Here is a 26,946-nt window from a genome sequence, read left to right on the forward strand (position 1 = left end):
TAGCACAAGCTGAACAAGCTGACTGGGAAAAGCTCACTTTGTTCTGTTAGGATCCTTATGACTAATCAATGATTCGTAGCATGGATATGACTGAGGAGGAGGTGGCGCCACTGCCAGCCCCACCCCCTGGCCTGTGGCCAGAGCTTCATTATTAACCCTACCCTTGGCCAATTAGGTGTCTAATTTGGTTGCCAATGTGACACACTTGGAAGAGAGAACCTCAATTGAGCAATTGCCTCCATCAGATTGGCCTGTGGGTGTGTCTATGGGGCCTTTTCTTGATTACTAATTGATGTAGGGGGCTACCCACTGTGGGCAATGCCATCTCTAGGCAGATGGCTGATCATGAGTCAATAAACATTGTTCCTTCATAGTTCTGCTTCAGTTCCTTCTTTGGCCTCCCTTGACCTGTAAAATGAAATAAACCTTTTTTCTCCAAGTTGCTTTTGGTCATAGCAACAGAAACTTACACTGTTACCCCCTGGGTAGTGGGGGTTTCCACTTTATGTGGTACTGGGAATCAAACACAGGGCTCTGAGTGTGCTAGATAAGCACTCTAGCTACAAGTTAGCCCCCGCCCATTTGTTCTTTCTTTCTGTTTTGAGCAAGGGTCTCACTGTGTTGCCCAGTCTGGTCTCTGATGTGTGGGCTCAGGCAATCTACCTGCCTCAGCCTCCTCAGTAGATGGACTTCAAGCCACCGGGACCTACACTTTATAATGCCTCTCCATCTTTCTCCTGGTAGCACAGTGGTGAACAGAAACGCACACGATAATCTTGTAAGTGCTGTTCTCAAAAGCCCCAGTCTGGGAGCAGACCTCAGCAGGAAGGACAAACCAACAGTGATCCTGCACACAGAGGAGCTGCATAGCAGTGAGAAGGCAGGGCTGTAACTGCTGCCATTAACAGGAGGAAGCACACGGCCGGCTATTCAGAGGAAGGAACCAGACACAAGGAGTCAGTCACTACCAGGCTCTAGTTCTGCCATGTGTGAGAAGCAGGCAAAGACTCTCTTTGGTGGCAGAGTCTGATCTGGAGTCAGAAGAGTGTGCACATGTGTGAGTCCATTCAAGGGCTGCAACTTGCTGCATTATGCCACAAACCTACTCAGTGACTCTTTTTGTTTGTTTTTCAAAACAGGGTTTCTCTGTGTAGCCCTGGCTATCCTGGAACTCTGTAGACCAGGCTGGCCTCAAACTCAGAGATCTGCCTGTCTCTGCACCTGAGTGCTGGGATTAAAGGTGTACACTACCACTTCCACCTGGGTCATTGATGGACTTTCTTTTCTTTTCTTTCTTTCTTTTTTTTTTTTTTTTTTTTTTTTGGTAACAGTGAAATACATAAGATTTCTCATCAGCCATTCTTGGCCGATTAAGGCACTCATGTTGCTGTGAACAGTTTCCAGAATGCTTCATCTTGTGAAAATGAAACTCTAAATCCAGCTGAAGTGCCTCTCCTGTCCCTCCCTCGAGCCTCAGGCAACCTCCATTCCACTTTCTCATTCTGTACTCCTGTTTTTACTAAGTACATAGATATGTAAATTGAGTTATATATAGTTAGTCATCTTTTTTTGCCTGGTCCATTTCACTTAGCAGAAAGTTTTCAAGTCTTACCTATGAAGTCTGTGTCAGAATACCCTTTTTTTCCCTCCCACAGCTGAATTTTATTCTTTGTTCAGGCACTATAACAAAATGCCACAAGCAGAATAGCTTATAGACAACAGAGATTTATTTCTCATAGTTATGGAGACTGAGAAGGCCAAGGTGAAGGTGCTGGCAGATCCAGCATATATTGAGGTTTCTTTCTGGGTTACAGATAGCGTCTTTCAACTGTGTTCTTGAGTGACAGAAGGGATGAACAAACTTCAGAGCCTCCTAGTTATCTTTGTGTTTTTGTTTTTGTTTTAGACAGGGATCTCAGTTAACTCAGCTGGCCTTGAACTCCCGATCCTCTTGCTTCTACCTTTGTAGAAGCAAGTGCTGGGGTCACATGTGTGCACAACCACCTTTGACTTTTGGAGCCTCTTTTTTAGTGGCACTAGTCACACTGGGGCCACTGTGCATTTATGTAGCACTTATGTCTATGCATGTACTACAGATGGCACTGATGCTTCTTACCTTGTAGTTGTTCTCTGTAGGGGAATATTACATTAAGGTGTGTGATTTTTGTTTATGCTGCATTTGTGAAGCTGTGTAACTGCGCCTGTCTAAAACACCTGAATGGCCAATATCGAGGCAGGAGAGAGAAATAGGTAGGGCTGGCAGGCAGAGAGGATAAATATGAGGAGAAATCTGGGGGAAGTCTTCTTCTTCTGGGGGAAGTCTCCTGATCTGGGAACGAGAGAGGAAGGAGAAGGATACCCAGCCACCCAACCACCCAGATACCCAACCACCCAGCCACCCAGCTACCCAGTCACCCAGCCACCCAGCTACACAGCCAGACATGGAGGAAGAGGAAAGAAAAGGTATACAGGAATAAAGAAAGATAAAAACCCCGAGGCCAAAGATAGATGGGATAATTTAAATTAAGAAAATCTGGCAAGAAACAAGCCATGCTAAGGCCAGGCACTCATAACTAAGAATAAGCCTCCAAGTGTGATTTATTTGGGAGCTGGATGGTGGGCCTCCCAAAAAGCCAAAAGCCAAAAATGTCCAAAAAGCTAATTAAAAGAGCAAAAACATCACCCAGCAGTTCTTCATAGCACAGTTACAAACACCATCATTCTAGTCCATTATGCCACCTACAAAAGTGACAAGGAATGGGGCAGGCAGAACAATAGGCCAGAGAGGATTAAAGAATAGCTATGGACCTTGGGCAGGTTCCCTCCTTCTGTGAGTGCTGCCCCCATCCTGATTCACATCCTCTGTATATGTAAAGGACCTCAGGACTCTCCTAAGGCACTGGTGAGAGGATGTGTGGATTCTCTGGGCATTCAGCAGGGGCCTGGCACAGAGAAATTCACAGTGTCAACTAATGTCACTATCACGGACTCCCTCAGGTGCCAGCCCCAAGCACACAATAACCCAGACTCAGAAAACCGAGTCTCTAAGCAGTCATTCTCTGGGAGCATGGCAGTAGTCCCAGACTCTACCAAGCTCCCAGAAGACACCAAGATGTGAAGGCTTCTTCTGTTCCCACAGGCTTATGGCATGTCTTCCAGAGTCCAAGCTGGGCAAGGGCCTCTTACCAAGGGAATGATGTGATCCTGAGGCCCAGGCCCTTCATACGGGTCATTTCCCTCTGCTTTGCTCCTCCCTAATGTGCTGTGTAGAGCTGGTTTCCAACAGGACTGTGTGTCTTTAAGAGCCACTCGATTGGTGTAACTTGTGCACCCTGGGCCAAGGGGTTAGTGGCTCCAAGACCCCAGCATAAGGTCTGGACAGAGGTGTCTCCAAGCTTCACAGTTTATAAGGGACAGCAGAGATCCCCCATGGCATCACCAGACCACACCGCTCTTGCAGGGGACCCTGCATTTTAGTACTCTGCAGTCCCCCTGGTCACCCTCTCAGGCTTCCTGGCTGAGGTTGTCCCAGAGGGCTGTGTTTTACTACAAGGGTGGGGAAGGGGCCAGTGGCCACCAAGGAAGCATATCCGTCTGGGCAGGTCCTCTTTGTTCCTTGAAGCTCCTTGGAGCTAGGACAGCTTCATATATTTACTGAGGTATAATCTACGTGATGCATACTTTGTCCCATTAAAGTGTTTCTAGGGTCTGGGAATGTAGCCCAGCATGCACAAAGCCCTGGGTTCGATCCTCAGAACTGCATAAACTGAGTATGGTGGTGCAAGTCTGAAATCCTTGCATACAGGATATAGAAGCAGGAGGTCCTGATATGATGTTCAAGGCCATAATCATTACATAGTAAGCTCAAGGCAAGCCTAGGCTACATGAGACCCTGCCTCAAAAACAAAAGACAAAATATAGGGGCTAGGGAGATGAGATGGCTTGGTTGGTAAAGTGCTTGCCATACTAGCTTGAGGATCTGAATGCAGATCCTTAGCACTCATGTAAAAAGCCAAATATAAGTCTGTAATCCACTGGTCTACCCAGCCAATCGGTGAGCTCCAGATTCAGCCACAAACCCTTGTCTCAAAAGCGAGGTGGGGTGATAGAAGACACAGGAGATCAATTTTTGCTTTTTACACACGTGTATAAGTGCCTGGTGACCCCACTCACATGCTCACTTACGTATAGAGCTGTGTGACCAGTATCATAGCCAACTCTAGAACATTCTATAACCCCCAAAAGACACCCTGTGGCCATCTAGAATCACCCCCTTCCCCAGCTGTCATCTCTCGAGTCTGGCACCTTCCTTTAAATAGGAGCATTTACTCAACTGGCTTTGTGGGATGTTCCCCAGATTCACCAGCATGACATTTATACAGGGCTGGGACAATAAAGTCTACTCCTCCTTATTGTTGGATGACATTCCATCATGTGCCTGGGGAGTCAGGGAAGGGAGCCAGCTCTGCACTGACTTCCAGGTGACACTCCCTGCCTGAGACTTCCCCAGTGTTATCACTCCTCCAGTCCAGGGTGGTAGACACTATACCTCTTTCTTTTCTTTTCTTTTTCTTTTTCTTTTTTGTTTTGTTTTGTTTTGTTTTGTTTTGAGACAGGGTTTCTATGCGTAGCCCTGGCTGTCCTAGAACTTGCTCTGTAGATCAGGCTGGTCTTGAATTCACAGAGATTCGCCTGCCTCTGCCTCCTGAGTGCTGAGATTAAGGCATGTGCTATTACTCTTGGCTGATACTGCACCTCTTAAATCCAGGGTCCACAGACAGCTGAGGTGGCATCCGACTTTCCAGCACATCAGTGGCGTCCCTGTTGCATACCTGGCACCACAGAGAGGCTCCAAGTCCTTGTCTTTTGATGCTTAGTGTCCCTAGATGTTCAATGACAAGGAGGTTAAAATGAGGGCAAAAAGGGAAAGAGGCAAGGCTTGTGCCATTTTCATTGCTACTTTGGTTGGCTGGTTTTTGGAGACAAGGTCTCATACAGCTCAGGCCTAGCCTCAAACTCTGTGTGCACCATCAAACTTGGCTCTTCATTGCAACTTTGAACACAGAGACCTCTCTCTCTTGGTCCTACAGCAATGTCAGCCTCACTGAGAATCTGTGTACAGCAGGGGACCCTGTTCCCAGGAAAATAGTTTTGTGGGGACCACAGTTTGCTTCCAACTCTGGGGATTCTTTGACAGCTGCCACTGAGCCTTGAGCCTGTGGGGGAACAATGAGAACCACACTGTTGGCACACTCCTCCGAGCCCCTGCTCAGTACTGGGGTGAGCTACGCCAAGATGGCATGTGGAGGCAGCAACAAATAGATGGTGAGGGAGGATCAGGCATCCATCAGTCCCTGATCTACTGTTGAGTCAGGGACTGAGAGTGGGTGTCAAAGTGGCAATACCTGAGCTTGTAGGACAGGCTCATCACCTTTCACCAAGATCTCAGTGGATAAAAAGAGACCTCATTAAGGTGAGGAAAAGCATTCCAGGAAGAGGGAACAGCCTATGGAGACCCCGAGACAGCAATAGGATCTAGACTCCAGGGCCTGAAAGGGCCCAGGGGTGCATACAGCACATTCTACAAAGTACTGTCTAGAGGTGCAAGGGTGAGGGTGGAGACACTCTAAGCCCAAGGAAGGAGAAAGGTTGAAGCCACCATGTCACAGGTTTGTTTGCTTGTCAAACATAGGAGACTCCAGGAGCCATAACAGAGTCCTCAGAGATGGGACCCTGTTGCAGCCTGCCAGTGTTTATTGAGATACCCTCAAAACTGGGGCACTCCAGCGTCTCCCCAGACCTGAGGGTTTCACAGACGGAGTGCCTGTAGATGTGCATGCACCATGTGTGGTCACATGCTATAGCTGGCCATGCTTAACACTTGGTTTTCTCTTTAGCAGCTTCCTCTGGTTCCTTTGAGCATTTATTTATCTGTATCCTATGTATAGTGGGATCCCAAAGATCTGTCAATGTTCTGGCCCCCAACATTCTGATGTCCACCCTATGTGGAGGGAGGCAGGATGTGTACAGATGTGGTAGGCTGAGGATCTTTTTTTTTTTTTTTTCTAGACAGGGTCTCACTATGTAACTCTGGCTGTTCTGGAAATCACTATGTAGACCAGGCTGGCCTTGAACTCTGTCTGCCTCAGCCTCTGGAGTGCTGGAACTAAAGCCATGTGCCACCATGCCCCAGGTGAGGCTGAGGATATATATATATATATATATATATATATATATATATATATATATATATATATATATAGCACTATTCTGGATTAAGCTCCAATTCCACCTCAAGTGGCCAGACAAAGAGGGCTGCTGGAGGCTGAGGTGGACATGAGAGCAGATACTAGCTGAGAGTCCCAAGCTTGTCAACAATAGCCAGAACTGGACAGCCCAGAGAGGAACTCTGTCCAGAGGCTTCAGCAAGAGCTGGCCAGAACCTTGAGAGCTGGCAGAAACAACTTCTGTTGTTTGAAGCCACACAGTTTGATTTCTTCACCAAACATTTGTGACCACAGTCCCAGGACTTGAATAGAAGGCAGTCATGGCTTTATGTCCACAGGGAACTTGCTGGCATTTTATATTGATTATGGGGAATATCAAACACTGATTTTAAATCAATTACTGTGACCTTGAAAAAAATCTTGGCCTCTTTGGGCTGCTGGTATGGGCAATCCATGGTTTGGGAATTCCAGATGTGAGTGTATCTAACTTGATGTAGTCACCTTGTCCTGCCTACAGACTCCTAGACAGTCATGTTCATCTGCAGAATCTGTGAGGCCTCTAGTCCTCATCTTGGAAAAAGAGAGGAAGAAGCATGCTTCATAGGCAATGTGATGAAGGATGGAAAAGTTTGTCCTTAGAGAGCCTCTGTTTGCTGGCAACCGTTAGTTTCTAGAACTTTCTTTCCAAGAAGAGGCGACTTACAACCTAGTAAAAGCCAGTCATGGCTGATGTCAGCAGTGGACTTGGCAAGCACAGTGCCCAAGACTGCAACCCTGCTAGGGGCAGTGAAAAGATTCAATTACAAGTTATTTTCAGTTATTTTGTGGAGGAAAAGGTGCAGAGGAGCTGCATGCACCCTGCATTCACAACTCCAGAGGACCAGAAGCTGTGGCCTGTGCAGGAACAGCACTGCAGAGGACCAGAAACTGAGGGCTAGGAGGACTTGGTTTTAAAACCCACCTGACAGGTCAGGCTATGCCTGTGCTCCCTGCCTCCCTAATCAGCTTGCCAACATCTGGGGGACCCTGAATGCCAGACATTGAACTCTCCTAACACTCCTACAAGGCAAGGACCATCACTATGGTCTCTTGAGAGGAAACTGAGGTAGGGAGCTCCTGCCTGGTACCTGACACATCATAGGCACTTAATAAGTATCTATGGAATGTGAATTTTTATTGATGGCATGTGTACACATGGGTGTGGAGACAGACATCTGGTGTCTTCCTTAATCACTTTCCACCTTAGTTTTTGAGACAAGGTCTGAACCTGGAACCACGGAGTAGGCCAGCAAGTGCCAGGAATACTCCTGTCTCTGCTTCCTCAGTCCTGGGACTACAGGTGTGCCTCTACACCTGGATTTTTATGTAGGTTCTTGAATTAGACTCAGGTCCCCACACTGGGGATGTGAACACTTTACTGCCTGAGTTATTTCCACAGTCTCAGAGTGTCAATAGATGCATCAAAGAGAGGCCAAGTCCTGTACCCAGAATACACTGACAAAGCTGGGACAGGAAGAAAACTTCCTGCATGGCCACTGTCCCCTGCCTGCTGTACACCTGCTAGCCCACTCTGTTGCTTTCTACTTTACTTGAAGCTTGCAAAGTTAGTGCTGCTCACCCTGCTGGATGAGGAAACAGAAGCTTAGACTCTACCTTACAGATCCTTTTCCTTCTCTCGTGCTCTCTGACCCAGACCTGGCATTTGCAGCTGGGGACCTATTTGGCCCTTTCCTTGGAGGAATTTATGTTCATCTGTCAAAATCTCTACCTTGGGGTTCCGTAATATGAAAAATAAAAGATCCAGAGACTAATACTGGAGTCCAAACTTCAAGCTGAAGTTCAGAAAAGCAAAGCAGCCAGCCACTAGCTCTTACCACTACCTCAGGCTGAAAGGGCTGATCCTGTCTCCATGAGCTCTCACCAAGCCTGACTGTAACCTCTCCTCAGCATGGCTGGGGAATCCTCAATGTGACTGGAGAATCAATGCCTCCCACTCAATACTGAAGACCCTGCATCTGTCTTTTATACCCCTCTAGTGCTGGAATTAAGGGCATGTGAGCTGTTACTCTCTCTTGAACACAGAGATCCATCTACCTCTTATTCCTGAGTCCTAGGATTAAATGTGTAAACCACCTCTTCCTAGCTACTGGCTGCTGGGATTAAAGGTGTGTGCCTGGCTTCTATGGCTTGTGGCTGACTTTGCTTTCTGGATCCTCAGACAAGTTTTAATAAATCATAAATATCACTACAGGGCTTGTTCACATCTCTAGGTCCAGGGAACCATAGCCCACTCTCCGTAAGCTCATAGCTGGTTTATCTCTGCCAGCCTCAGTTGGTCCATCTAACATGAGCATTTCCAGGGCTTGGGGCTGAGTGCCACTCTGACTCCTTGAGCCAGAAAGGACTAACCTCAGAGTACTCTCCTTGGACTGGGGATGATTCCAATCTAATTTTTTTTCCTGAACAAAAGAGGTGTGGGAGACAAGTGGTACAGTCCCCTCTCTTCATAGTTCCTAAGCTCATGACCTCGTGTCTGGGCCTGGGGGCCTGTACTCACAGGTGTTCCAGAAGGATCTCCTCATGCATGCTTGGGTCTCAGATTTCGGCTCTCACTGCATGTTTTTATTTTGTTTTAACTGTAGAGAGACTGCTCATACATGTTGTGACTTGTAGGACAAAGGCTGTGTGTCTTGTGTTTATTCCCCTTCCTGTAACCCAACCTGGATAGCAATAGGAGATGCAGTCTTCATTCTGCCAGCTCTTCTCTCTTTTCATATGAGTATATTGGGCAGGGTTTGGTTTTCTTTCTATTTTAATCCAGAACAATAGTCCCTCTTAAGCCATTTGTATTTCTGCATTCCTGTTCTGACATCCCATACACCAATGCCCCAGCACAGATATTTCTATTACTATATATAGTGCAAGAAAGGGGCTTTAGCACCCTTTTGCAGATGGAGAAACTGAGGCCTTGACTCACACTGAATTCCTGTAGCAGGCTGCTGCTGGAAGGAACATCTTATTGCCTGAGTATGAAGCAATTTGCTGCTGGGGCTATGGGTACTGTGCAGTGTTTCCCCAGCTCTACAGCTGTCCTGGGCTCCCCCAGACTCTGCAGCCATCCTGTACACTTATGCAGAGGGCTGGCTGGGACTGCTGATGGCCTCTTTGCCTTAGAGCAGCCAGCTGCTACAGCCAACCACAAAGCAGGCACCAGGCCGAGGCAGGCGGGCGAGGAGGGTGGGGGAGGGGGGGATGGGAGGGGTGGAGCAGAGAAAGTGCAAATGAACCCCAGCTGGCCATTGAGTTTCTCTTTCCTGTCAGAAAAGTGCTTTATGGGACCTGTGGGTGTGCAGGGCCCCAGAGCCTGCCTGGCTCATCTCTGAGGAGCACACAGGGGCTATGTACCAGATAGCTGACTGTATTTTACCACTCACATCAAGATCTAGGGCAGTGGGTTCCTTCAGGGCCTTTCTAGGTCTCTCCACCACATCACTTAGTCAACTGCACTGCCTTCCTCAAATGTTAAGCTTTCCTGTTGTTTGCTTTTTTGAGACAGCGTCTCACTGTGTTGCCCAGGCTAGTCTGAAACTTGTGAACCTCCTTCCTGTCTCCCAAATACTGGGTTAACAGTTTGGAGCCAGGACACTGGACTTCCTCTTGGGTTTGTTTTCTTATCACACTATTGTTTATTTTGTATTCTGTGTGTGGTCATGGACATACTGCAGTGGGAGTGTGAAGATTGGAGAACAACTTGTGGTAGTCGGTTTTCTCCTCCCACCATGTGGGTCCTAGAGATTAAAGCCAAGTTGTCAGGCTTGGTAGCAGGAGCCTCTACCCACTGAACTCTTTCCAGACCCTGCTCCTTATTCTTTTATTTACTGTTTGTTTGCATGTATGTGTGTGATGTGCATGTCTCTATATATGTGTCCACACGAATGTGTGGGGATATGTCAGGTGTGAGCATGTGTGAAGGCCTGAGGTTGTTCAGTCACACTCCACTTTATTGAGGCAGGGTCTCTCCATTAATCCAGACTTTGCCAATCCCATCTAGTCTAACTAGCCAGCTTGCCCCCAGGGACCCCTCCCCATCTCTGCCTCTGAATGCTGGGATTACAGATGGCCACCACATCTACCCAGCTTTTATGTGTGTTCTGAAGGTCCAAGTTCTGGTCCTCATACTTGCAAAGCAAGCACTTTAGCCACCAAGTCACCTCCCTAGCCTCCTGCTTTGTTTGACAAGGGTCTCATTGTGTAGACTAGGCTGCTCTTGAATTCATGGCAATCCTCCTGCCTCAACCTTCAGCGTTGGGGTTATAGGCACTAACCACTATGCCTGGTTTGTTTGCTTTTTTTGAGGCAGGGTCTAAGTAGCCTGACTATGTAGCCCTGGTTGGTATGGAACTCTCAGAGATCTTACTGTCTTGAGTGCTGGACTGAAAGTGAGTGTGTGACCCACACTTCTGGCTTGTTCTTTTCTTGTCCTCAAACAGCATGCCCTCAAACACCCACAAGAAGGAAGAACAAATGTTTCCACCATGAAGAAATGACAAGGGTTGGGGAGATGGCTCAAGAAAACAAGGTAGATGGTTCCCAAAGAGCAATATTCAATGTTGACATGTGACTTTGCAGGCACACACTCGTACTCACACAAGCACAAACACTTGCTCTCACAGGTACCTGAACACATGCAGACATGGCACACACACACACACACACACACACACACACACACACACACACACACACAAAGACATGATGGAGGTTTGAGGGACGTAGACAGCTTTCCTGTGGAAGACACCCTCAGCACTGTGACCGCCATAGAGACTGCCATCTCCTTCTCCTTCACATAGGTTCTTATAAGTCACATTCTCTCCCCCCTTTCTCTCCTCTCCCCCCACTCCTCTCAGTGAATACAGCTAATGTGAGTGTGACACATAGGACATAATGCCAGGCTAAAACCCCAACACCCCAAAACACTTTTCATCATGTGGAGACACTCAGCTTCCAAGATCCCAGAGGACACTAGCGCTGCTGAAGACACATGTGTGATCATAGGAAGGTGAACTTGGAAATTGTAGGAGTCAGTAGTCATGGAAAAAAGGAGAGGAATAGAATGGAGGGAAGCTGTAGCTCTGTGGCTGAGCCCTCTGCCAGCAAGCTGAGATCTGGCTTCTAGCCCCAAGCAGGAGGAAGGAAAAGTCTTCCTGCAGGGTCTCAGCTCCAAGGAAAGAAATAGGGATGGTGCTATCCAGCCAAAAGGCTTTATTTAAATCACAATGGATGAGGGAGGGACTTGGCGGTCCACACCTGTCACTTCAGCATCTGGGGGCCCACTAAGTCATTACCATGGTCTCTGGTCTCATGGGCTTGGGCAGAACATCATGGTAGCAGAGTTATGTGAAATTCTACACACACATACACACACACACACACACACACACACACACACACACACACACACACGGTCAGATAGGAAGCTGAGGAGGTGGGAATACAGGAAAGGGACCCAGGCTTCATGTAGCTGAGAGGATCTACCCTTAGTGAACCACTTCCTCTAACCAAGCTCCATCTTCCACAGCCCCATCAAATTGGGACTCTAATGAGGGTTGAACTGTTCACCATGGGGGCCCTCTGGATCTAAGCTGCTCTGAGAACTTCACACACATTTTTTGGCTCTCAATGCAGTCAGAGTTCCAGTCACAATGAACCATCCCAGTTACATATGGAAATGATTATACACACTTTCACATATCTAGAAAAAAATTATAGCCATGGGGCACACACACAGATTCATTGTTAAGAGTGTTTATAAGCAGCAGTGTCCTGTGGTTGAGCACCCTGTGCCCACATCTTGGTTTCTAATGCCACTCTGAGGGAGCTGCCTGGAGATGTGGTAGTTCTTGGACCAGACTAAGTAACACACAATGAGTCTGGAAGAGCCAGAAGGGTCCAAAGGCGGCTTAGGACCGCTAAAATCTGAATGTGAAGTGACAGAAGTATTGTGTGTGAGCAGTTGGTCCCTGGATAATGGCACTATCTTGAGAGGTTATGGAACCTTTGGGATATGTACCCTAGCTGGTAAGACACAGATCACTAGGGTGACCTTTGGAGGTTGTGCCCACCTCCAATTCTGGTCTAAAGGTCTCTGCTTCTTGATTCATAAAGATGTGGAAAAGCCACATGTTCAGTTGTCTGTATCAACACTGTTAAAAATATCTTTAGGGAGAGTCTGTTTAGTGCATAGTGAGGAGGGTGCTGCCCATCATGATGGGTGAGGCAGCTGATCAGAGAGAGATGAACGCTGGTGCTCAGCCCACTCTCTCTCTCAGTCCAGGACCCCAGCCCAAGGGAAGGCACTGCCCACATCTAGAATGGGTCTTCCTATGTCAGCTAACCTAGCCTAGAAATGCCCACACAGAGATGCTCACAGTCCTGTCTCTTCAGTGATTCTACATCCTGCCAAATTGACAGTATCAACTGTCATACCACACTACAAGCTCCCACCACTGCAGACAGAACTGCCCGGCTGCCATGTCTCTCCTCCCATCATGGGTTGAAAAACCTGAGACTGAGTCAAGATATCACAATAAACTCCCTTCATACCTGAAGTTGCTTCTGTTAGGCATTCTGCTACAGCAACAAGAAAAGCAACTAATAAAATAATGCAAAGTATAAAGTACTCACTAATCCACTCTGACAAAAATGAGTGAGTTGATGGCAGGGCCAGGGTTGGGGAAGGGGATCTCCAGCGTGGAGGATTTCAATGACTGGTGAAGGCATGATATCCTGAGGTAGGGAAGCACAATGTCCACCAGCTAAGTGTGGGCCCTGCATAGAACCCCAAGCTGATGGAGAAGGAATTATTCAGTGAACACTGATCCTAGCCTACTCAGTTCTACCCATTGCAGCCTTTAGTAGCCTGAAGTTTGATCTTCAGACACCTCTCTGTGGGTTGGACGTGGGGAGCCTGAGCTTCCTAGTTCTCTGGAATGCACCCTCCCCACTTCCTTGGAGCCTCATTTTCTCCCAGGCTTGAAGAGCTCTGAAGCCACGTGGGAGATCATGGGCAGTGGTTAGGAGGTGTCTGAGACAGCTCTTTAACAAGACAGTAACACCTTTATCCTTCCCCCTTTTCCTTTGTGTCTGGACAGTGGGTGTGGCTAGTCTCCAGAAGGCCAAGGCTAGCCTTCCATCCCCTTTGTTTATACTTGAAAATTCAAGCTCTGGGCTATGGAACTAGAATAAAGACAGGTCCTGTGGGAGAAACACCAGGTCTGGGGCCTGAATTCACAAGCAAACCCTGGGCTGGACTTCCACCCTCTCCTCAGTCCCTTGCCTAGAAGCTTTCCCTTGCCTAGAAGCTTTTAGTTCACAAACTGCATAACTGTCTTGGGAAGCACTGTTCTTGGATGGTGAGGCAACAATGAGAACAAAAAGTACTTGAAGGCAGAGTGAAAACCAAAGAGTCCTTGATAAGGAGAGAGGTGGCTTTGAGGTTTTCCCGTATTGGCCACTTATTCACATCTCCATCCATCTGCTCACTGCTGTCTTCCAGGCCCCTTTGCATCTTTAGACACAAGCAGCTGGCAAGAGCATGTCTATCACTCCTCTGCCCACCAGTGTGTCCCCAGAGCCAGGATACTGATGGCCTCTGGCTTCCTAGAGAAAGCACAACAAAGCTTCTCTCATCCCATGCCACTTTTTCTGTGACCAGATGCCAAACCTAAAGTTCGCAGGGGCATGGGGCAGGTTGCATTCCATCTCAGGCAGCCCCACAACGCTGCCTCCCTCACCTGCTGGGCCTTCCTCCCTTCCATTGCTTCCTGTCCACCGGCCTTTCGGCTTTCCTCTTAGGCCGTGCAGCAACCAAGGTGGAATCAACCAACAGGAACTTCTCCTGGAAGCAGGGGCCAACAGCATCACCCACATTCATCTCCTGTCTAGTAATGTCCAAAAACTGGCCTGCACCCATGCAGCTACATGATGTACCTGACATGGTGGGCCCCAGTGTTCTCACTGGAGCTAATCCCTCCTGCAGCTCTGGGACCCTCTGGATTCATTTATTAGTGTCCTGTTGGGGCTTTCACTAACTTTCCTGAGGTCACATTCCCTCAGCAAACTCCCTCTGGGCACTCTGCAGATGTGTTTTTTCACAGTTCCATTTTGTATGGCTCTTTTGCCCACTTGCCTACCCTTGGATTATCTGTCAGGGCCTTGCCTGGAAGCAACCATGTGGTAGGCTCTCACTGGCACCTAAGTTGAATGAATGACTGAATGCTCAAGAGGGTGCCATCCTTGTCACTTCTTGACTGTGACACAGGCGACTGCTGATGTCAAAACCCTGCCCACCCCTCTCATGCCCATATTTGGACATGGTACAGGTCCTCACTGGCCATGGTCTGTGAGGTCCTGGCCCTCTTTGACTTCACAATCCCCAGGGGCCCCTTGTGTCTATAAGAGGAAGCTGGTACTGACTCTCCAGCCACAGCCCGAATAATTCCACCTGCTCACAGGTTGGCTGGCTCGACCCAGGTGGTGCCCCCTGCTCTGAGCCAGCTCCCGGCCAAGCTAGCACCATGGCCAGATACCGATGCTGCCGCAGCAAAAGCAGGAGCAGATGCCGCCGCCGCAGGCGAAGATGTCGCAGACGGAGAAGGCGATGCTGCCGGAGGAGGAGGCGAAGTGAGCAGGGGGCTGGGCTGGGTCCAGGGGCTGGTGTCCAGGGATTGGGCACAGCCTGAGATCTCCCTCACCATCTTTCTTGCCTCCCTAGGGTGTTACCGCCGCCGCCGTACATACACCCTAAGGTGTAAAAGGTACTAGATGCACAGAATAGCAAGTCCATCAAAACTCCTGCCTGAAAATTTACCAGACTTCAAGAGCCTCTCGCCACATCTTGAAAATGCCACCGTCCGAGGAAAAACAGGAGCCTGCTAAGGAACAATGCCACCTGTCAATAAATGTTGAAAACTCATCCCACTCACGCCTCACTCCTGCCTCTCGGTTCTTGGGGGAATGTGGGTAAGGGGAGATGAGTGACCAAGTGGGGAGGACGTCAAACCTCAATATGCCCCCCAGCCACCTCTTCAGAAGGGCTTAGGGAAGATGCAGCATCATCGTGGCAATGGCAGACACGAGGGAGGTCTTGGGTCCCAGTCATACTGACTGTCCCGACTTCAGTATGCTAGGCCAACTGGTCAGGAACAAGAAATTGCCCCATCCCTGATCCCTTCTCGGTTAAGCCCATGGGGGCCGGCTTGTGTGTGAATGAAAGACAGGGCTTCCAGGGGCTGTGATTGGTAATTGAGAAACTTGCTCTCTGAGCCAGTGCTGCAAACCCTGCCTGTGCCGCCCTCAGAGGGGACTGGGCAGGGTGGGAATAATTGGGGGTGGGCCAACAGGTCACAGTGGGGGATCAGACCATCTCCCATCCAGGTCAGCTGAAGCCTCAGCCCAGAGCCTCTTGATCTGGCACTATGGCTTGTTACCCAGTGAACATCCGCGCCAGGGGCCTGGGCAAGAACATGGGCATGAAGAGCAGGGGCAGGGGCAAGGGTTGAGCCCAGAGCATGTGGAGGACTATGGGAGGACACACTGCCACCACCACCACCAGACACCATCGTTGCTCTTGCAGCCATCGCAGATGTAAGCACCCAAGAACCTCAGACCCCTGGCCACCTGTGTTGCCCAGCAAGGCAGGAGTGCTCCCATCTACCCTGCTGCCTCCCAGACAGCAAACCAGAACTTTTCTTCCCAAAGGCTGCAGAAGACGCAGGTGCAGGAGGTGTAGGAGGCACTAAGCCTCCAGGAAGTCACCTGCCCAAGGAATAATCACCTGCCCAAGTAACGTCACGCGAGGCCATAACACCGTTCCATGTTGTCTGAGCCACCTGCCAAATAAAGCTTACGAGACTCATTGGCTGCTATCCTTTTCATGAACATCATGGACCTGATCGGGACCATTCCTAGTTATGGAGGCACAGCTGCCTCGAGGTTATAGGGAATGTCAGAGGAAATGGAAATGTCAGCAGAGCTCCAAGTTCCAGGGTGGGGGAGGGTGGTGCCTTGGAACCTGTTTATGAGGTCAGTACCACACCCACTAGCCTCTCATCATCTCACTGCCCAAGTTGCCTGCCTCCTAGTCCAGAGAGACAGGAGTGGGTGATGGGTTCCCGCTGTGCCAAGCTCAGCACCGGCCATGGCACGGCCCAGAACACGGGTCACAGCCGTGGCCACGAGTCCTCCATGAAGAAGCTCGTGGCCTGTGTGAGTCAAGACAACTTCTCCCTGTCATCAGAGGGTGAGGAAGAGGAAGAGGAGGATGAGGAAGAGGAAGAGGAGGATGAGGAAGAAGAGGAGGAGGAGCAGATCCCGGTGAAAGGCAAGCTGCTGCTGATGGAGCCCGAGAAGCAGGAGAGCATTGAGGACAACGCCGAGGCCCAGCCGAGCCCCGAGCCCAAGCAGACACACTCCTGACCCACCCTGAGGCCTGCCGGGCGATGGTTGCCCATCGCCACTCCAGAAAAGAGGACATTCAGAAAATAAAGAGTCTCCAAGGAACTTTCCTGGTTTCCCTTGTTGCCTTCATGTGCGTGCGTGAGAGGAAAGAGAGAGCCTGGAGAACAGCCACCAGGGTGGGGATCCATTCTGAAAGGCTGGCTGACTGTCTCTGTAGAGTCCTCATTTTACTGCAATGCTGACTTGGGGTCACTGTCGGTCAAATCACACACTGCTTCTTAGTGCAATCCTTTTGCCTCCCTCACCTCCTTTTCAGCAAGGCAGGTCCTGGTACCTGCACTAGTCGGGGTCTGCAACCTTCCCTGTGGAAGAGCCCTGCTTTCCCTTGGCTTTCCCTTGGCTTTCCCTTGGCTTTCCTCTGCTACAGAGGTTCCCTTTTAGTCACTGGGAACCTGGGTAGTGGAACCTAGTGGCAGTCCTCAGGGAGGGGGTCAAAAAACATGGTGGGTACACAATGTCTTGGGGGGGCTGGGGAAGGTTGGTGGGGCACTGCGAAGGATGAGCAGTAAAAAGATATTGAGGCCCCCAAAAGTCCTTCAGGTATGGTCCAGTCTCCTCCCCACACAGTGAAGGGTTGGGTTGCTAGCCAGCTCAGAGCCAGAGCCTATGTTTCAGGGGTGAGGAGTCTAGATGATACAACTCTGGATGTAGGTGCCACTAGCCACAAATTTTGGGCTTATGGTTACTGTGCCTTTAACTTGGGGTCAAACCCAGGACCTTGTATGTGCCAGGCAAGTGTTCTACTCTGGCTCTTGTTACAGTTCAAACCCCTGTGCCACACTTGCCAGTTGACGTGAAGGCCAGTCCAGCTGGTCCAGCACAGCCCGTGGTGCTTAGCAAATACCTCTTCCATAAATAAGGTCATATTGGTAGGCTCCATGCTCTTAGAATGTGCGCACAGATCTGGAGGGAGAGGAAGCTACCATTCAGCCTGCTAACTGGAGTTACTGGGATGCTCCCAGGCAAAGCTGGCTAAAAACAAGGATGGATAGACTAGGCAGGGCTCAGTAAACCACTTTTCACAATGGGCCATCTGGCATGTTTATTAAGAAATCAAATTCGAGCTCTGCATGGTGGTATATGCCTGCAATCCCAGCACTCAGGAGGAGGTCACCCTCAGCTGTAGGCTAGCTCACTGAGACTGTCTCAGATGAGTTAAATGGCTCAGTGGTTAACTTGCCATCAAGCTAAAAACCTGACTTCAAGGAGACTCCGACACCATTCCTGAGAAATGTGTACACACACATACACACACACACAGGTCCATACCAGTAAATGCTGGCCATGAGAGACAGTGTCTCGGGTATATGTACAGAAGCTTGGTCAGGGCCATGTGGGCAGGAGGGTAACAGTGTCTCAGAACCAGAGCTGTGGAAGCACTAGAGAACACAGGCAGCTCTCTGGTAAAGTGGCTGAAGATTGGGAAGAGCACACCAGCTTCAACCTGACCTTTTCTTTTCCAGGCTAGGGGCCGGAGCAGAGACTGAACAGAGTCCCACTGGGAGGCTGCCAGGACTGGGATGGCATCCCAGGCTCAAAATAATGGAAGGAAGGGCTCATATCAGACATTGGGAACCCCGTGGCACACCCAAGATCAGACTTCAATGCAAACTAAGCTTTGAACCCAACCCTCAACTTCTCTCTCACCTGGGAAGGGATGATGGGGAGGCAAGCCCATTCCAACCCCTTGTCACTGTAAGCCTTTGGTCCAAGATGCTATCCAGTCAGGGCACACTGCCTCACTGCCCACCTGGGCACCAGGTGGCTAGGTGGAAAAGAACATTCTGCATCTGTAAGAGGCCTTGAAGCACTGACTGCAGACTGGTCCTCTCCAAACCTCACGATGTCAATTGTTAATATTTCCAATGTCAATGTCACTGTGAGGCAGGCACAATGATTTATTATCCCCACTCTGCAAAGCTAGGGAAACTGGAATATGGAGAAGTGAACAGACGGATGAAATAGGAGGCTGCATATCTGAGATGTGGCCTCAACACAAGCTGACCCACAGGGTCCTGAAGGCTGCCCCGCCCTGGGCAGAGGGCGAGGGGCAGGGCTTTGCCATACCTGTCACCCTCTGTGCCCTGTGCCATCATAATTGGCCTAGCTATATAACTAGGGGCTGTGGGGGCTCCCCAAAGCTGGGCCTGCTGGAAGAAGAGGAGGAGGAGGAGGTCTCTGCCCCTCCAAGTGTGGCCTCCCATGGACACCAAGGTGCAGAGCCTCTCCACCACTCAACCCCACCCCCACAGCTCCTCTCGGCCCCAAGGTCACATCTGTAACCAGTGCAACTGCAGCCATCACTGCCAGAGCTGCAGCCACGCAACCCACCCAAGCTCCAGTTCCAGCCCCAGCCCCAGCCCGCCATCGAGGCACCCCAAACAAACCATGCACTCCCGATACTCAACTCCAAGGTCCAGTCCTCGTGGCACCAGCTGCTCCAAGACCAGGAAGACCTTGGAAGGGAAGGTGAACAAGAGAAAGGCAGGAAGGAGGCGGAAGCGGACACACCGAGCTAAGAGGCGTAGCTCAGGTACCTATCTCGTGGAGTAATGGGAGACTGTGTGACAAGCATTGGCTTTTGGATGGAGGGAGGAGTGAAAGGGAAGCTAGCATTAAATACCCCTTTCCCATTCCTGTCTTTTAGGGAGAAGATACAAGTGAGACAACACTCCAGGTTGTTCCTGTGTCCATTTGATCCCAAACGGAGACAGCCATGACTAGGGGAATGTTGGGAGGAAGCTGACCTTACAGGAACGTGTCACTGCAGCAATTTCTATGCAACATGGATTAAAGCTTGTACCCTGGAAGATATCTTTGAGTCAGTTGCTTTTGTGCGCGCGCGCGCGTGTGTGTGTGCGTGTGTGTTTCCCTATCCAAATGTGGCACAAAGAATAACCAATTGCCTTGGTGCATTCATGGGCACACCCCAGGGTTCAATTCCCAAGGAAAAACTGATTCCTGAAAGTGGTGCTGATGCCTGTGTATGTTGCGACTGGCTGTCCACCAGACTTGCCCCTATTCCCTTGCTGGGAGACCCAGGTGTTCTGTGGAATCTGTGGGTGTGCCCAGGCTCACAATTACCCAGTCTCTCCCATCAGCAGTACTCCCATATGGGAGCCTGGTACCCTTCCCCCTCCAGGAGTGTTGGGCAAAGAGCACTTTCAAAATCACACACATCGGGCAGTTCCCAGAATGACATTGTCAAAGCTGGAAAGAGAAACCAAATCCTCTCCGTCTTGCATCCCGACCCCAAAACTTTGGGGTGGAGAGCAAGAGCATAAAGCCCTGAGTTCCAGGGCACTCTGCTCTGGGCCCCCAGGTCAGGAAGCTATGTTGCTCAGCACATTTCTTTTTCCCTCTGGCATCTGGATTTGGTTTCGATTTTAGAAACTGAAACTGAGTTGTCTGCAATGTAGGCTGTGAGGAAAACTGCATCCAAAGGCTCCACTTGACTCACGCTGGACTTTGCAGCCATGTCAGGGTACAGGGGAATGGGCTGGAAGACACAGCAGGGAAGGTATAGAGCTCATTTGCCGGACCCTGGAGCTTCCCTATGCTTAGGGATGCAGTGAGACAATGACAGGGCCCCTCTAGACAAATGGAGACCATCAGGGGGCAGAACCCTGGCTGTACAGTGTCTTCATGGCTTCGTTGGGATTATCCCGTCAGCCTAAGCCAATAGGTCACAGCAAAGGAAGTAAAAGTATGGTTCCCTAAGGATGGATGGGAGGCTAGCCAGGGCAGGGGTGAGAGGACAAGCCCTCTGACTGCTCAAGTTGCCAATGGGAATGGGGTAGTGAGAGGCCTAGGGCCATCTGCTATTTATAGGGTTTCTTCTGCAAAGGCTTGCCAAGGAGCCTGGCAGGGAGGCAGGCCTGCAGAGGCCAGCCCAGCCTTGCCACCTTCTGGCAGGCCCACCTCAGCGCCAGCTCTCCTGTTGCCAAGTCCCAAGGGATGCTGTACCAACAGTGCTCTAGTCTATACTCCCTGGGCTGGGGTGTCTAAAAGGGACACAGTAGGCTTGGGATGGGATTCCGATGGTAGAGCTTTGCTTAACTCGGGCAGGGGGTATAGATCAGTTGGTATTGTCCAGCATGCACAAGGCCCTGTGTTCAGTTCCCAGCACTGCATAAACCAAGCATGGTGATGCCTGCCTGTAATCCCAGTGACGACTACCAGCCCCAGCCACACAAAATCAAGGAGCTCAAGACAATGACATTTAGTTGTGCTTAGGATGAAATGTGGAGCTCTGGGCTCAGCCTGGGGAAACTGAGGGAGACCAGGAGGACCTAGCTGCAGAGCTTCAGGCTCGCCGACTGGCAGCAATCCGAGAGAAGCCTGTAGAGGGCAGTGTGCGTCACTGCGAGACACCGAAGTTTGCACGCGAACCTCCTCACCCGCCTTCATTCATAAACATCGCCACCAGCCAGGCATCTACTCATGGTCTTCCAGGACAAACTGAATCACGAAACCACACAGTGTCCTAATGATAGATCTGACCGCCTGGATCCCAAGCCCAAGGTGTACACGGAGCAGGGGAGCCCTTGCGCAGGCAGATGCTTGTTGGAGCCTTGAGGGCGTCTGTAAGGTTGAGTCGGGAGAGTAGGGAGGCAGTTTCATTTTTTTCGCATTGGTTCGTCTGGTCCAGTCACTGTAAATCACAGCTCCGCCCCGGGCCTCAGTTTCTCCAGTTGCTCACGTAGTAGGAGTGCAGGGAGAGTGAGTCCAGGCCGCTGGGGACCCAGCCCAACCCCACCCGGTTTCCGAGGAAGTCGGCCGGGAGCGGGGGCGCCCCTCCCGCACCGCCTTAGGCTTCCTTTGAAGCCTCTGCGGTCAGGCCACCGCTTCCTGGGAAGCCCAAGCCAAGGCCAGGCCGGGTGGCCAACGGGAGGGGCCCGCGCGTTGGGCTCCGAGGCTCCGAGGGAGGGCGGCGGCCCCGCCGGGCTTCAGGACTGGGTCGCTGGGCTCCTAGATGGGCCGAGATTGCCAAGGCCTTCGGGTCCTGGGCGGGAAGAACCCTGGCAGGGAGGAGCTTCTTAGGGGGGCGCAGACTCCAGGCAAGGCGGAGCCCTGACCAGGAGGACGCAGACACCCGGAGGGGAGGAGGAGTGTCAGCGACGCCCGAGCATCCCACCCGGAGAGCTGCCGGGATGTGGAGCGAAGGTGGCCAGAGCAAAAGAGCGGGCACCAGGTCCTAAGGTGGCTATCCCAGACACGGGCCAGAAGATTCCAGGCAGAGCCAGAACCCCAGGAAGCAGAGGTCCCAATCAGGGCAGGTGCGGGGTAAGACAGAGCTAGAAGACCGTATCCAGGGGAAGCCGCAGGAGGCGAAACAGTGGACCCGAAAGACTCGCCGGAAAGAGAAACCGAAAGCGGCGGTGGGTGGGACCGGTGGGCGGGGCCTCTCTGGCAGGTTTAAGAGCCTGATGCAGGGGCAGGCAGCCCCAGAGCGAGCTGCGGCCGTGGCAGCTGCACGGCTCCCGGCCCCGGAGCATGCGCGACAGCCGCCCCGGAGCCCACAGCCGCGGCGCCCCGCGTCCCGCCGCCAGGTGAGCCGGGACAGCGGCGGAGGAAGCGGGATGGGATGGGAGGAAGGGGAGCAGAGCCCAGCAGGACTGGCCTCTCAGACTGCGTGGTGGGTCGTGGATGCCACGCCTCTGGCGCCCGCCCCGCCGCCCCACCGGCTCGCCCAGGAGGCCCCCCGCGTGCGCGGGGTGCGGGCAAGCGCCTCCTCTCCAGCCCTGAGCCCAGATCGCCCACCAGGGTTCCAGTCCCCGGCGTGGCCAGCAGGCGGCAGCCGCTGGGCGGCGAGCCGCTAGCGGGGACAGCCCGGAGTCGGGCCCCTCTCCACGCCCCCTTCTCCACGCGCGCGGGGAGGCTGGGCTCCACCACCAGCCTGGAAGGGTTCCAGGTACGGGAATGGCCTACTTCGCAGATGAGCCCACGGAGGCTCAGAGGCTCCAGGCGGATTCCACGTTCCGCCCTCGCTCCTTGGGGTCCGCTGGCCGGACAGCGCCACCCGGACGCCCGGCTCACTTCTTCTGTCTCCCCCATCAGCGCAGCCCCGGACGCTATGGCCCACCCCTCCGGCTGGCCCCTCGTGTAGGATGGTAGCACGTAACCAGGTGGCAGCCGACAATGCGATCTCCCCGGCAGCAGAGCCCCGACGGCGGCCAGAGTCCTCCTCATCCTCGTCTTCGTCCTCGCCGGCGGCCCCCGCGCGTCCGCGGCCCTGCCCTGCGGTCCCGGCCCCGGCCCCCGGCGACACTCACTTCCGCACGTTCCGCTCCCACTCCGATTACCGACGAATCACGCGGACCAGCGCTCTCTTGGACGCCTGCGGCTTCTACTGGGGACCCCTGAGCGTGCACGGGGCGCACGAGCGGCTGCGTGCTGAGCCTGTGGGCACCTTCCTGGTGCGCGATAGTCGCCAACGGAACTGCTTCTTCGCGCTCAGCGTGAAGATGGCTTCGGGTCCTACGAGCATCCGCGTGCACTTCCAGGCCGGCCGCTTCCACCTGGACGGCAGCCGCGAAACCTTCGACTGCCTCTTCGAGCTGCTGGAGCACTACGTGGCGGCGCCGCGCCGCATGTTGGGGGCCCCGCTGCGCCAGCGCCGCGTGCGGCCACTGCAGGAGCTGTGTCGCCAGCGCATCGTGGCCGCTGTGGGTCGCGAGAACCTGGCGCGCATCCCTCTTAATCCGGTACTCCGCGATTACCTGAGTTCCTTCCCCTTCCAGATCTGACCGGCCGCCGCCGTGCCCGCAGCATTAAGTGGGATGGCCTTGTTATTTCCTATTATTAATTATTATTATTTTCCTGGAACCACGTGGGAGCCCTCCCCGCCTGGGTCGGAGGGAGTGGGTGTGGAGGGCGAGGTGCCTCCCGGCTTCTGGCCGGAGACCCCATCCTGCCTCTCGGGGGGCCTCCCCTCCTGGTGCTCCCTCCGGGTCCCCTGGTTGTAGCAGCTTGTATCTGGGGCCAGAAAGAACCTGAACTCCACTCCTACCTCTCCATGTTTACATATTCCCAGTATCTTTGCACAAACCAGGGGTGGGGGAGGGTCTCTGGCTTCATTTTTCTGCTATGCAGAATACCCTATTTTATATTTTTACAGTCAGTTTAGGTAATAAACTTTATTATGAAAGTTTTTTTTTTAAAGAAAAAAAGATTTCTGGAGTGTATACTTTGGCCAGATGTCCTGGGTTGGGGGTGGGCAGGGGGTATGCAGATTGATTTTCTTGAAGTGGTTGGGGATGCTGGGGGGGAGGGGTTGGGCAGCGTGCACAGCTCCTCCCACAGCACTGGGGACCAAATTGCCAGGCTCGTTTTGGTGTGTGTCTGGAAAGATGGCGGCTCCAGTCTGAGCTCTCCTGAGTATCCGTGCCTGGTCTCTGCTACCCCTGCTTGAGCAAAGTTTCCAGGGACAGCCCCTGGCACTTAGTACTACTGCCTTGTCCCCAGTGTACAGAGGAGAAAACCGAGGGACAGGTAATGGGTGCCAGGTCACTCCTGGTGGAGAGGTGGGCCCCTTTGACTGTCCACCCAGCATCAGTTTGAAATGGATGACAGAGAGGAAACTTATTTGCTCCTCTGACCACAACTACTTCCAGGAAGAGGGTGGGGCAGAGCGGCCAGGGCTTACCGAGTTTTTGGAAGGAGTGGCAGGTTCTGCAAGCCATCAAGTATTTCAGAGGGGATGATGAGCCATGCTGGCTTGACTGTTGCTTCCCACCCCACTCTGCCTTGTGTACTTTTTCGGAGCCAGAAAGCTGCTTTGTGGTCTGTGGTGGCAGGGGCCCTGGTGCTGCTGGTGGCTGGGGCAATTCCCTTTGCCTCTCTGGGCCTCTGAAAGGCCCAACTTTGTGAGGCAGTGGTGGTGGTGGCAGGAGTCCAGGTGGAAGGGCTGTTTCAGGACACTTGTGGGGCACCAGAAAGGACCTAGGACACTGGCTTTGAGACAGATGGGCAGGGTAGGAACTGGTGGACTGAGTCATAGCCAAGTTTGGGGTTAAACATGTTCTACCTCATCTTCAGGAGTTGTCACGGTTCTTTCAGCCTAGGACATGCTTCTAGTGGCTTTCCTAGTGTCTAGTGATTGTGTTCAGAGGAAGCAGATATTCTGGGCACAGTGGTCGGGCCCAGGCTTGCTCTATGGCTTAGAAGGGCCGACCTAGGGCATCCAGTCCTTCAGGGAGGTAGGGTGGCAGGATGGAGGCCATGCCCTTTATTCCTTCTTTTTTTAGCCCTGATCCTGCTGTATGAATTACTGAGGGACCCTTGCAGGGCAGAGACCAAGTGGCAATACTAGTGATACTTTGCAGACCTCCTAGTTGGAGCTTGGGGTGGGAGGCTAGCTGGGAAGACCCTGTTTAAAATACTTGAACCTGCCTGGAAGTCAAGCTCCTACCCCTGGGAAATAGTCCAGAAGGCAAAGAGGAGCTCCTACACTGGCACAAACCAGCTGTCCTTCACCTGGGCCTTTTGATTGATACAGTGGTACTGTTGGCATCCCCATTTCACAGGCAGAAACCAGAGGAACCAGGCCCTCCTTCAAGCATAGGTTGAATTTGCAGGTAGTTTTACAGCATGCCAGGGGGATTTCCTGGTTTGAAAAAAAGTTGACAAGTTCTGTGTTCATCACAGAAGTCTAAATCACAGACCCATTGCTTTGTAAAAGTCTGAGGCAGAACAGCTAGGAATAAAGGTTCCTGTCCCTCACACTCCCCGGAGCTGCCCCCTTTTTCCCTTTATGAGTCATTAAAAAAAAAAAAAATCCATCCTGACATACGAAAGGTGACCTAAAAGCCCCTGGGAGCGGCACTCAGTGTCTGTCTGTCGCCCTGTGGCTTCCCTGGGGTTCAGATTCTCTATCTGGCCCTCAAACCTCAGCCTCATGATTCATCAGTGCTTACGTCGGTGCACAAGAATGAAAAGTGAGAGGAAGAACCAAGTAGGGGGCCAGGTGGAGTGTGGGACTGGCAAACAGGGAAAGGAGCACGGCTGATTGTGCAAGCTTGCACACACACACACACACACACACACACACACACACGAGACCAGCCTAAAAGTCAACACAGCTGGCAACTTCGGGCCTTGTTTTACTGAGGCAGAAGAAAAGACTCAGGTGTAGGAAGTTCTCAAGTGGCAAGCCAGGCCTTGGAGTAGTGGGCTGGTCCTGTTTTCAGCAAGATGAGTTAGTTTCTCTCTCTCTTTCTCTCTCTCTCTCTCTCTTTCTCTCTCTCTCGTATTTTGGAGACAGGGTTTCTCTGTGTAGCCCTGGCTGCCTGGAACTCACTCTGTAGATGAGGCTGGCATCGAACTCAAAGATCCACCTGCCTCTGCCTCCCCTAGTGCTGCCTCTACCTCCTGAGTGCACCACCACCCAGCTGAACTGAGTTTAAGAGCTGGGGAGGAAAAGAAGAGGGAGGGAACCTGTGACATGCATTCCTGGGTCTCCCCTTATCCCATGGGCTCTCTTCAACCTTAGGAGTTGGTCATGAAATGGACAGGCAAGCCTCTTCTCTGGAGTGTCCATCATAAAGTACTTAGCACAGAACCATGGTATGGTAGTAGGTGCCTAATCTCTGCATAAAGAGGTGCTCCATGAAGGATGTATGGAGGTCCAGGTAATAAACACTAAGGTGGAGTCTGGGAAGATGGAGAGTTCAAGGTCAGCCTGGCCTATATAGTGAGAAATTATAAACACTACTCATTTTATATGTTCTTCTAAGCCCAAGGATACAGAAATGAATGGAAGAGGGGTTCTAGGCTCTGTTATCAGGCAGAGTGCCAGTAAATATAAAGGAATGATATTCCAAGAAGAAGCAGTGCTCAGAGGAAAACTAACAGTAACTGGTGGTAAATGGCACTGGATGATGTCAGGAAGGCCATCCAAGAGTCCTTGAAGTAACAGATCTGAACTGACCAGGAAAGGTGGGGGAAAGGCATAATAGAGAGGACAAAGCCCCATAGCAGAACCTGGTTCTGCTCACCACATAATTCCCCAGAGGGGAAGGCTCTCTTGTGCTGTGCAGGGCCCCATCAGTCTCAGGGGGAACTTCAATGGGAGCCTGGACACACCGTGTCTTGGGACCAGGTCCTCTGGCCTTTGGGTAGAGAGGGACTGAAGTGGCTAGTCCTGACAGCACAGGTTTGGGCTTCTTGCTTGTATAGGGTCACTCCTGGCCAGACCTCT

General features: G+C 51.7%; 2 protein-coding genes across 3 annotated transcripts; both read left to right on the forward strand.

Annotated features, from left to right (window-relative positions):
* Window positions 1-16,391: 16,391 nt before the first annotated feature.
* Window positions 16,392-16,703, forward strand: Prm3 (protamine 3). Its single transcript, XM_027424405.2, has one exon. It carries the CDS (start codon window positions 16,392-16,394, stop codon window positions 16,701-16,703), a length of 312 nt encoding a protein of 103 aa, XP_027280206.1.
* Window positions 16,704-21,651: 4,948 nt separating this feature from the next.
* Socs1 (suppressor of cytokine signaling 1) lies at window positions 21,652-23,932 on the forward strand. Of its 2 annotated transcripts, none has more exons than XM_027424792.2 (2): window positions 21,652-22,297; window positions 22,806-23,932. In XM_027424792.2, the coding sequence occupies exon 2, from the start codon at window positions 22,856-22,858 to the stop codon at window positions 23,492-23,494; it is 639 nt and encodes a 212-aa protein (XP_027280593.1). In that variant the 5' UTR covers window positions 21,652-22,297; window positions 22,806-22,855; the 3' UTR covers window positions 23,495-23,932. The 2 variants fall into 2 exon arrangements, with proteins under 2 accessions (XP_027280593.1, XP_035303706.1); XM_035447815.1 differs by lacking the exon at window positions 21,652-22,297 and adding an exon at window positions 22,397-22,659.
* Window positions 23,933-26,946: the final 3,014 nt, after the last annotated feature.

The sequence above is a fragment of the Cricetulus griseus genome, chromosome 7 (genome assembly GCF_003668045.3).
Source record: "Cricetulus griseus strain 17A/GY chromosome 7, alternate assembly CriGri-PICRH-1.0, whole genome shotgun sequence".
Taxonomy (NCBI): Eukaryota; Metazoa; Chordata; class Mammalia; order Rodentia; family Cricetidae; genus Cricetulus; species Cricetulus griseus.

Bases quoted from the DNA above. Each gene is read 5' to 3' on its own strand.
- Prm3 (XM_027424405.2), top strand. From the start codon at position 16,392: ATGGGTTCCCGCTGTGCCAAGCTCAGCACCGGCCATGGCACGGCCCAG.
- Socs1 (XM_027424792.2), top strand. From the start codon at position 22,856: ATGGTAGCACGTAACCAGGTGGCAGCCGACAATGCGATCTCCCCGGCA.